This window comes from Ammospiza nelsoni, chromosome 16 (genome assembly GCF_027579445.1).
Source record: "Ammospiza nelsoni isolate bAmmNel1 chromosome 16, bAmmNel1.pri, whole genome shotgun sequence".
NCBI lineage: Eukaryota > Metazoa > Chordata > Aves > Passeriformes > Passerellidae > Ammospiza > Ammospiza nelsoni.
In genome coordinates this window covers 5,692,656-5,704,808 of record NC_080648.1, presented here as the reverse complement: position 1 = coordinate 5,704,808, position 12,153 = coordinate 5,692,656, and the positions used below count along the sequence as shown (strand labels likewise).

The following is a 12,153-nucleotide window of genomic DNA, read 5'->3' as shown; positions in this document are numbered from 1 at the left end:
GACAGCAGAATTTGACCCATGGTAAATGGTCTGTCTTGTGATATTAATGTGAGAAATTAGACAACAAATGGTTTCTTTTTCTCTTAAAGAAAAACTGTGTTCCAGAGGAGGATGACAAAGATGTGGCAGGGGAAATAAGTAAAACCTAGAACCAGAAACACTTTATTAAACTGAGAAAACCTGTGTTAAAAACACAGAGAAGTTACATGTCACAAAAAGGATTTTAATCATTTAAGTTGAATGTTTTTACAGGTGAGGTTCAGGGATTTTCTTTGCTACATCACAGTAAAGTCTTCTCTGGTTATTATAAAAATTATGGGGAGAAGGCAGAACAGAATGTTACAATCAGACAAAGCACCTCCCACGCTTTAGTGGGCTGGGATGGTGGATGGCATGACTGGAACAGAAGTCTGAGCACTTGATTTTTGTCAGCTGAAATGTCTCTGAATTCTGTCCAGGGGCTGAGCACTGCTTTGCACTCAGGACCCGTGTCTCATGTGAAACTTGGTAATTGCCAAAGCAAGTGTTAGAAGCAAATGCTGACACAGGATACTTGTATTGGGAAAACAATCAGTTAAAATAGACTTGGGAAAGGAACCTGAGTTGTTCTTTTATGAGCTTGATCATTTAATGGATTTGCTTCTTTTTTTCAATAAATGCTGCTGCACCTCAGCTTCTCCATGTTTTCCATGGAGGATCTAGTTTTTACCTCCTCCTTGTGATGAAATGCTACATCCTGTTAGTGCCAAAAACCTGAAAATTTTTAGACAAGTGTTCATTGGTTTGGCTTTCATCTCTGGCTGGCTGTAGGTGAAAGTGCATGAGCAGCACATCCCTAAGTGCAAGGCAGAAGGTTTTCATTGCTGCTGAACTGCCTCCAGGTTGGGCACAGGTGAGAGACCCTGTGGTTTTGGGCAGGAACCTGAAGAGCTCAGGTCGGCAATTATGGTCATTTAGCAGACAACTGCAGGGCTTTAACACCTTTCCCAATTCCCTCCCTGCAGCTTTTTGTTGCCATCTCTGTGCAAATATAGGGCAGCAGGACTGCAGGATTGGAATGGGCTCATCTGCCTGGGGCACTTCAGTGCAAATTCTGGCAGTTTATCCCAGCCCCACTCTAATTAGCTTTGCACATTTGAAGAGGCTGAGATGCTGTTTTGGGAGTGGTAGCCTCCTGTAGAGGAGACAAGGAGACAGAACTGCTGGTTATGTCTTAAATTGCTGCGGTTAGCTTTCCTCAGAGCATGTTGGAAAAGTTTGCTTGTTCTTCTGACATTTTGTAGAAGGTTGCTGAAATGCTGATAAGGTGGGGGAAGGAGGAAGAACAATATTTAGGCAAGTAATCTTCCACAGTGGAATAAAATGAATGACAGGTTTGGGTGAACACAAGGAATATCGAGAAGACAAATTCCTAGAGCAGGGAAGGGTGAAAAGTTTTTCTACCTCACCTTTCTTTTTATGTCCAAGTTAAAATTGCTATCCCAGCAGTTTTTAGGAAAAAGCCTCTGACAGCTTTTAACACAACAACCATTTCAGGGCTCTGGCTGTGGAGAGTGACCTTTCTATAATTGACACAACTCAGGATGAAGCCATTCTTTTCAAAACACGGGTCTCCCAAAGAAACCTTTAACCCCTACTCTGAGAAGGGCCACTTAAACACAAGCTGTGCCTACTCAGCAAGCAAAGCATTTTAAAGTAGAGCAATTTGAAAGGAGGAAAAAAAAAATAAAGCAGGTATTCAATTTGATCTGCCTGTTCCTTATTAAGAGACTAAATTCTGGTAGGAAATAATAAAACTGCAATTTAAGGGGAATGTAAATTACTTTATTACTGCATTTTCCTATCTGAATGAAAACAAAATTCACTATTAAGATAACACAGTTTCAGGTTTTTTGTAATTACACACTACATCTCACTAATAGTGGGTATGTCTGAAAGGAGGAGGCAAGTGCAATGGGCAGAAAAATCCCCAGTGCTGCTTTAAAACTGCAAGTGAAGTCCACCATGCTGTGAAAGTTGTGTTCAAGTAGGGATTTAAATTAGAAGACAAAAATTCCCTTCCTAATACAGATCATAAGGCAGTAACCCTTCATAGTGCATAAAACCTCAAAAATTGATACTGCCTTGGAATTTCTGTGGGGATGAGATAGATTATTATGACATTAAAAAACTTTCTGAGAGTAAAGCCCATTTATCTCTTATGTTGCATAAGGATAACGTTAGAATTTGGGTGTAATAAATCTAAATTAAGGGGGAAAGTGGGGGAAAAGAAAAGAGGCATGTTTGGGAATAATTGCTTCTTCAAAAAGCAGTGAAATAGATGACCTTATGGGATTTATCTGTATCTAAATTCTATTCATCTATGCCAAAAGTTTTCTAAATTTAAAATTATGTGGTGGGCTAGACACACATTTCCATAAAATCTGTGACCATGTTTCTAATTGACAGAATACACCAGCACTAACCCCAGCTGAAAACCCATATAAAGACTGCTTTGGTGTCAACTTTTTCATTTAGGACATATTGTCTTTGATGTGCTCACAAATATAGCAAATTTTATAGTAATTCAAAACTGTCTAAGTACTTTTTATCTAGATTGTTTGCTATAGTAATGCTCTAGAAGGCTGAAAAACACAGGAAGAGATTGTGATCTCTGATTCTAGAACCTCCCATTTTAAAAGACACCAAAAGTAATTGTGGACAGTTGTAGAAAGATCAATTTAGGTACAATAAATACACTGAACCTTTGGAAAAAAAGTTGATATTAATTTGTGTTTTGATATTCACATAATCCAGGGTTTGCTTCTCTTTGGATGAACCAACCTGATCCAAGCTCATGCTCAGTTTGAGGTATTTCACAAAGTCTACCACAGTGCATGTGGATTTCAGAAAGACTTTTTTTTTCAAAAATATTGCAGTTATTAAATATTAAAGTACTGAAGTGTCATGAAAAATACTTGTTTCCAGATACCAAATTCAGAATTGCAAATATAATGTCAATAATGAAACGAAGAAAGTTTAATTAGCTGTTAAATTTGGCACCACCTCACTTGCTTGAGCTGAGAGAGAGAGGAAAACCAGATTTCTACTGATGTAGCAGAAATTGTCCTTGGATGGATGTGGGAAGCTGAGCTCAGCAGTCATTGTGGAGCTGTACAGGTCGTCTTCAGCTCTCTCCAAATGACGCTGAGAGCTCTGCCAGATGCTGCAGCTGCAAGTCACATTTTGGGCTGCACACAAATTGTTTTCTAATAGTTCAGATATTTTATTAGCGATGCAGCACACAGGCAGTGCTAAAGGAGTGACAGGATTCTGAGAGGGGAGGATGTGCCATCCTGCCAGAGGGATGAGCTGGGGCTCAGATGCCAGCAGAGCAGCTCGTGAGTCACTGCCTGAGGCAGCCGTGCTACCCCTGACTGTGCTCCTGCTGAAACCCACCCAGCACACCGTGCAAGGGCTCGGCAGCAGCTGCAGGGAACTCTCTGTCGCCTTGTAAAAGATAAACTCATCCCTCATTAACAATGTAAACAACATGAATCTCCCGGTTCTGCTGTTTCCTGTCAGACGCCTTGAAACAGACGATCAGAATGTAATAGCAGTCAGTGTGTTTTAAATGTCACTTCTCTTACCTTCCTTCAGTTTAATCAAGACAAGCCATCATTTTCCAGGTGGATTAATCTTATTAAGTATTTATGTGGCTAATGTAATGTAGATCTTAATTAACACGTTAGCAAGCAGAACTGTTAAGATGGAGGCTATGAAGGCTAGCAGATGTGGTCTTCTGGAAATAGACCAGACTTAAGGGCTGTCTCAGAAAAGCAAAGGATTTGGCTAAATTCTACAGAAGAGGAGTTTTAGCTTTGTGGGTGTGTTAATGGTGATAGCATGAGTTGCTCTGTTCAAAGTTAGGTGATGAAGTTTGGTAAATGTAGCGGGATATAAGAAAATAAAGATAGTGTAGAAAGTAATCTTATCCATAAGGAGTTGCAGCTGGGCCAATTATCAAAGATTAGGAACGGGCCTGACTTCACCAGGCCACAGCTGTGAGCAGTGAGAAGAAGATGCTATAAAAGAGTGGGGTGGCTGGGTGAGAGGGGAACTGGAGTCAGTTTGTGAAGGAGAAAGAGTCAGTGCTCTGATGGGATGCCCATGGGAAACACCAAGAAGGTATGGAACTTTTGTGATAAGGAGACACCAGTATGGAACCCCTGTGATAAGATGACAACAGGTATATGCCATGTCCAAGGTTCCAATTATAGAAGCCCTTACTTCTCACTCAGGCACCAAAGAGATGAACAATCAGAGATGATTGCTATCCTGATTTAGAAATCCATACTAGTATGTCTTTGCTCTTTGTGAAATGCAGTAAACCAACAGATCTTAATTATATTTTGGTTATAATTTGCTTTTGATTCTGAAAGCAATGGCTCTTGTGAAGCCATGCTCACATGAATGTGAAGATGTGCCTAAATTTTTAGGTGTATCAGGTGTGTCATGTTTTAGTAAAAGCAAACTGCTTCATTTCCCTGCACATTGGTTGGCTGCAGCTGAGCCAGAGCTGGGGTTTTATGCAGACACTCACTTTGAAGATTTTCTTTCCTCTTTCCACAACAGGCATTTAGGATGCTGACCAGACAACCTGAGGGTTTGGTTTTGTACTAGAATCTGTTTTTCTGTACTTCTGAAAGCTCATACACTCAGAAGCTTCCTTCCTCCTCACTTTCCAGAACAGAGCTCATTGGTGCCTCAGCATCTTGAGTGTGACTGAAGTTCAAATGTGCCACAGCAGCTCCTGCAGACAAACTCTCATTGCCTGGCTTTTTAGCTCATTGCAGCTGAGGGAATTTGTTTTGCAGTAGCAGTCAATCTATTGTACACATTCCAGAGGTAATCTGTTCTCACCTGAGTCCTAGGGCACTTAGGTGATAGTAGATAATTTGAAGTGTAAGTTCATACAGGGAGTTGTCAGTATGGTAACAGTGCATAGCACTGATTTTTCCACTGAAGATATTTGTATGGAAAAGGCATTTTCTACTCTATTTTATTTGCCTTACTGGAACAATAAGACATGTCTGGCCATATAAGTAGCAAATTTACTTAAGGAAAAAAGTTAAACTATCGTGCTGAACCATAGTAATTCTCACATGGTCTCTTTTGGCAAAAAGTCAGTGGAGTCTATTTTTATATTGAATGGTTTCCTTTACACAGCTGTACCATAAATTTCTTCAGAATTCCAAGTCATCTGTGAAAATCCCTGGCTATATAAAAGAACAGCAGAAAAATAAGCTAGATAAAAAGATAAGCTATGTCTGTAGCAGTGATTTATTAGAAATATAGAATTACAGGAAAAGAAGGTAAAGAGAATTTAACCAACCCTGATGATATTTATTCCTCATATTTAATTTGATCTTGTCCACATTATCTTGGTAGTTCATTTCAGATCCACTGGAATGGTTATTCTGCTAGGTATTTTTCAAGAGTGCCATCAAGATGCAATTTGCAGTCATCCCCATGATAGAGGCACACAGCCACAGCACTGGAGTTAATTGCTGTTTCAATGTGATGTCTGTAGTGTGACACTGCTGGTAGCCAGATTTCATTTTTATTTTTAATTTTAGGTACAGTGTAGGATACTGTAGTTATAAATAATCAAGTATATCTGTAATCAAGTAAATACAGCTCTGCCTCCATGGCTGACACTGCTTGACATCAGTTAAATCAAAGGCTGGCTGGGTATGTCCCATCCTCTGCCACCTTGAGTCTGACCTCCAGCTCACAGATGAGACCTGCTGACAACTTAGCAGGGGGAGTTTGCATTGCTGTTGTCATGGATTGCCTGTCTGATAGCTTCAAAGGCAAATACACTTGAATGCTAAAAACAGTCTTTTCAAATGTATATGCCAAAATAGTAATTCAGCTGGGTAAATAAACCAGCAGTTTAAATGAATAAGTGTTATTTAGATGATGAATATATGTTTGACTGCGTGATTGAAATGGCTCCCCTGGGTAAGATGAAGAAGTATGCTTTTAAAACTCTTTTGTAGATGTTTATAGAGAGAAAATGACAGGGGAAAAAAAAAATCAAGTATCTATGGAGTTATGAGATAAACATAGAACTTTACAACAGTCACCCACAACAGAGAGAATGATCTTGGGATTCATTTGTTCACAGCAGCATGAGTAGTTTGGGTTGGTCTTTCTTCACAGATTTGTCAGTTTGTCACATCTGTACCTTCACTAAAATGCAGTTGATGCTCTTTGAATGTGATCTGCAGTGGTCCATCAATTGGAAAAGCTTCTAAAAATAGCTGGAGGGGAGTGAGTCAGGTGGCAAGATACATTCTCTGCATTAGGAGGTGAGGACTGAAGGGAGCTATAAAAAGTTTGAGTCTCTAGTGACATGCTTTGCCAGGGAAGCTGTTAGTGCAGAAAAAGGCTCTGCAAATACAAAGTTGGGATGATGGTCTGCTTCTCAGGTTTAAGAAAAAATCAACTTTAGCCTATTAACTGAGGTAGATTCAGTGGTCATATCTACTTTGCATTCCTCTCTGTATTTATATCCTGGGAGGAAACAGTATGAAGAGGCCACTACTGAGACACCTAGACACCTCCTGTAATATTTATATTTACTGCTCTGCCTTCCTCATCTTCAAGGTGAGCACTGGTCATTGTTAATAATTCTGTTTTACAAATAGGCATCTGAGAGCAGCAAGATCATGACCAACCCAGGTGCAATGGCAGTATCAGAGCAAGGAGCAGAGCCAAGATGCTGTCACTGGTTTTGTGTCACCAACAAGGATAATTCAGCAGGAATTTATGAGAGCATGATTCAATAATGCATAATCTTTAGAGTTTATTGACATCTTGTGGAACTTAAAACTTTATAAGTTGTTAGCTAAGCTTGCAAATATGAAACCTGGGTTTTAGTATAACTTGAAGCATTTCTAAATTTTGTTATTACAGCATTGTAATGTAGCTCCATAAAAACAGGATGCCATGATTTAAATTCTTAAAAGCAAAAGGAAAGGGTCCTTTCAGCATGCCAGAGGTGAGGCAGCAGCTGTTCCTTGCAAATGTGGCACAGGCTGGGTATAGAGCATTCTGAAATATTCTGAAACACTACAGAAATACAGACTGACAAGAGTCACCCATCTGCCCCATTCTTTGCTGCAGGTTAAATATATCTCAGCCACTTCTGAGAGCTGATCATCTAACCTGCTCTTAAAATCCTCTGCTGGGGTGAACCCCTGTCACAATTCCCTTCCCAGGGAGATTTTCCTAAGATGTTCCAGGAGAAGAACTAGGAACCAGGTCATTTGTGTTGTAGAACAAAATAAAAGTGTATCTGTGGGGAGATGCTTCCAAGGACGATATCAAACTGAACAGAATCATTTCAGTGTTAGATAAACCTGAATCAAGTCTCTGGGCTCAGTAATAACTGCAAATTCAATTGTCTTATCTGCAGTTTTCACCAATTTTTATTTCACCGTGATAACTTCAACCTGCTGATGAGAAATTCAAAGGAATTGTCTTGTAGTAATTTTTTGGAGGAAAGTCTGACATCCAATATATTTTTTTTTACCTTTGCACGCTGAAGTAGTATGAATGTAACTCTGGTTTTCCTGATGGCTGAAGTTTTATTATTTTAGCTTAATTGATACATTTGAGGATCCTTGAATCCTGAAAAATGCCCTTTCCCACAGAGAAATACAAAGCAGAAATTTGGATATCCAAAGGAAACTAAGGGTAAATTTATCTAGAAATACTAAAACCTTATCCTCCATTAGAATTAAATTATTTTTACAGTTCTATTCTATTCTACAGTTTACATCTTTACAGTTCTAGAGAATACATACATAATTAGCAAAAGCCACTGACAGTTTTGGAGTTTCTTTAATAGCCAGTGAAACTATAACTGCCAACAGAGACCATTGTGGCCTCTGCACATTTGCTGCATTGGATAATAATAATAATAATTCCTGGAAATAGCTTTTTCTTTGGCTGGTTGGCTATGGATATCTTGCTCCTGAAGAAGAAGGTTCTTTACAGTGTGTCAAGGAGCCTTTTGCAGATTAGATACAGTTGATGTTCATTAAAGAACGCTTCCAAAGAAATTATTTACAGCCTACTTTTAAATATTGAAAAAATATTCATCATTTATTACCATATGTTGGGATTATGAAATAAATGTAATGTTCTCAAAGGAGGTGAAGGTGCCTGCAGTCTTTGCTGACTTCCCAGCTCTGCCAGCGATAGTGTACCATGCCACAGGTGATTTTTGGTGTGTTCTCTGCCCCTGGTTTTCCTCTCCATGTAGGTGGGTGAGAACTAATTTAAATTCTAGTGAGGTGGTGCCTGCCTTCACTGAGACAGGAACCTTGAGATATCCTCTGTTGCAGTAATCCATTAGAAGTGAAATTCTGTAGTTTCCATGAAGCAGGATGTGTTTGGATGTGGTTGTTCTCTGTGGCACTAAGGGCACATTGCTGGACCCTCTCAGCCATTTTTCCCTTCTTTGCAGCCTCTTGTTGCAGCTTCTCCTGCTTTCCCTTTCTTTGTCAGTGCTGTTATTGTAGACCCATTAACATAGAAAATGAAAAAACAAACAAGTTGCCAAAAACTGTAGAGCAGTTGGTATTCAGAGCATTCTTTTACCATTTCAAAACACTGCCAACATAGTATCTGTTTCATTATGTACAAGTGTAAGTGCTGCTAACATAGATAATTTAGAATCTATAATTGAAACCGTGCTTTTGCTGCTCTCTCAATTAAAGATAGTCAAGACAGAAAAGCTGTTATGTACTTACCTGCTGGAATTATATGTTGTTCTGTGCCATCCCATTACATTCATACAGTGCTGGAAGGTATTTCAAAAGTAACTTGCCCTTTATTGAAAACAGCATTACACCACAGCAGAAAAACCCCCATGAAGTAAACAGAAAAAACCCCATGAAGTAAACACTTTTTACAAATGCTGTCAGGTTTTATCAGAGGTATCACTAGCATCCAGTCTATGGTAATAGTGGTATTAGTGATACCTTTAAGTTTCTGTGATTGTAAACAGATATTTTCTGTGGTTGTCTGGTTTATTATAGTGTCTTTGTAAGAATTTTTAAATGGATTTCTCACCATGTTGTTTGGGAATACAGAACACAAAACCAAGCAATGCTGCATACTGTAGCTTAAAAACACTGCTAACTCCATGTTCTGCACTCCATGTTTAAAATATGTGTAGCCTCAGAACCTGTTCAGTTGAGAACAGAAGGGATTTGCACCATATTTTAAGAGTTGACTATTTCATGGGCTGGAAGCCAGAGCACTCAACCAGAAAGGCCTTGTATCTTGTCTTCAATAATGCATGCTGAAAAACCAACAAATGATGGATTTTAACTAACCAGAGCATAGGGGAAGAAGACTTGTAGATAGACCCTGCTTGAGGCAGAGAAAGCTTCAAAGGCACTGCACTGAGCTGTGCTAACTCTGTTTCAAGGAGAAGATGCACATTAGAGCACAGACATTGTCCTCTAAAGCCTTTTGTGTGCATTTCATTTCTTCTGTCAACTCTCTTTTCTGTGACCTAAAGTCTATTGGACTACTTCAGTGAAGAAAACAGTGGTAATAAAAATTTGCAATCAGTTAATTTACATTGAAGTTACCCTTCCTTTCACCTTTCTGGTGATTTTTTATATCCCAGTTGTGTACAAGATGCAACTGAAAAAAGCACAAGGAGATTCACGTGTGTTTAATTGACTCTGCTGTTGCTGTTTGATCACTGAGGAGCAATCACAGAATTAAAGGGTTTGAGGGATGAGGAGATTGCTGATGCTCCATGAAAAAAAAAAAGAGGTTTGCAGAGTTTTTGCTTCAAATATAAGGGCCAAATTCTTACATCCTGACTGGAACAGCAGGCAGATTGCATCCGAATAAGAAAGTTACAGTTTGATTTAAGAGGCGTCACTGCCACAGCTGTTAATCTTGAATGAATAAAACTACCTGTATTAAAACCAGTTGTCTCATTTGATTTATATTTGCTTTTGTTTTACAGGACCATGGGTCACTAGGAATAGCAGCATAGATAGTGGAGAAACAGAAGTTGGCCACAGGGTCACCCAGGAGGTGCCCCCAGGAGTTTTTTGGAGGTCTCAGATCCATATCAGCCAGCCACAATTCCTGAAGTTCAACATATCCTTAGGGAAGGATGCTCTTTTTGGTGTTTATATAAGAAGAGGACTCCCACCATCACATGCCCAGGTACTTTATCAATGTGTTTGTTGGCTTTAAATGTCAGAATGCAAAACTTAGATCATCTTTGTTGGGTTTATGTTGGAGTTTACAGAATTCAAGTTTTGGGATTTCCTGAATTCCTTCATTTGTCTAACTTGACTGAACCACCCTCATCTTAACATTTTTGAGTTGTTAAAGCAATAAATTTATAAAATAAGAAATTATGTATTTGCTATTCAAATGTGGTGTTAATTCTCTGGTATAATCTTGGTACAAACTGGGATAAAACTATCCAGTTATCTGTGAGACAAAACTGATGAGTTGAAGACCAAAATCTTTGATTAGACTTGAGAGTAAAGGAGTGAGGAGGTTGATTTGGGTTTATTACCTCTGCTTCTAAGAATTTGTGCAGAAGGAGCTTTGGCTGTGCAAAATTCATCAGCTTTCTGTAGTAAGCTGTTTTCCAATGTTCTGTGAGTTACTGCATGGGTGTGTTTGAGTGGTAAGAAATCAGCATCAGCAGTGCACAGCCCAAGGAGGGGAGGATCTGGTCAGTTTTCCATGTTAGCATATGCTGTCCTGAAATTTGATACAAAGGCTGGAGAAATTGGGAAATTGCAGAGGGCTGCTGACTGATTTTCAGTCATTTCCAGCCATGCAGGCAGCGCAAAAATTATATCTTCAGAGAATGTGTTCCAGGGTGGGAGCATTTCTTCAGAATGTTTTGATTTTGGCTGTAAGGCTTCATTCAGTATGCTGTCTTAAGGGTGAAATTCTGTCTGTGGATCTTCAGCTGTTCCAGTGATGTCATGGCATAATTCATTGCACATGTCTCAATTCAGAATTTTAGTGCTCACTTACCCTATTCCACCATGAATAAAATGGGAATTTATTTAAGGAAAACAAACAAAAGTATAAATCATTAAATGAAAATTACTTCTGGCAACCAAAGCTCCGAAGCAATCACCAAAGTTTGCTGTAAATACAGGTTAATTTTAATTTTTTGACTAAGACATGAGGGAAGTGTACCTGTATCTTTTACAAGAAATCCAGTTGGAAGTAGTTGGTAGTACAAAATATTTTCTTTTAATTCAGGATGAACTTTATTTTGCAGTATGATCAGATGTATTTGTTCTAGGTTTCATTATGATGCTCTCATCTGAGAAGGCTGTGATCAGGCAGAGGTTTTTTTTTCCTTTGGCTCCACCTCACATGGATAGAATAGAAATTTTGTGACCTTTCTGTTAAATTAAATAATGAGAAATATCATCTGTTTCCTGTTGAGCTGGATTCCTCCTCAGGGTACCTGCTTTCCAGTCTTCTGAGGAAGCAATTCTAAACCTCTTCATAAGTGGGGTTAATGAAACACACTGTGTATAAACTCGTATAGATCTGGTCTGAATCTGCAATATGAACCAGCATAAACCTCCCACATTGAGGCAGGGTCCTGGTGCTTGTTAATAGGGTGCTACAGCAGGAGGTTCCTGCTGTAGTTTGCCCAGCAATCAAAATTCAGTCAAGCTGCTACCAAGAGAAATTATTTTAGAATAAGAAATGCAAGCTGTTACAGACCTGAATTAGTGAAAAGAAGCCTTGTTCTGACAGAAAGGAGCACAATACTTTTGTATGAATGAAAACAGTCTGAAGTTGACACCAGACGATATTTTAAAATTGAAATTTAAAATCCTTGTTTTTGTAGGTTAGGGACATGAGCTCTAAAGCAGTGAACAGCTTGACAGTTCATCACTGATCAGTGCTCATATGTCAAGCTGAGTAAAATCCTTTGTGGGAACAAGTCAATAATCAGCAAATTAGGTACATGATTAACCTGAGACAACAAGATGCAGTTCCTGTCTGAGAGCCCTGCTGAGATTTAACCTTCTCAGTATTACTGTTTAGCAAATATTCCAAGTGCCTGGTTTAGTCAGT

General features: G+C 39.0%; 1 protein-coding gene across 1 annotated transcript in view; it reads left to right on the top strand.

The window, feature by feature from the left end:
- TENM2 (teneurin transmembrane protein 2) overlaps window positions 1-12,153 on the top strand; it is a 505,046-nt gene that overhangs the window by 379,357 nt on the left and 113,536 nt on the right. Inside the window, exon 8 of the mRNA XM_059483440.1 lies at window positions 10,046-10,251. Within this exon, the coding sequence (XP_059339423.1) occupies window positions 10,046-10,251 (206 nt within the window). The remainder of the gene's footprint in view (window positions 1-10,045; window positions 10,252-12,153) is intronic.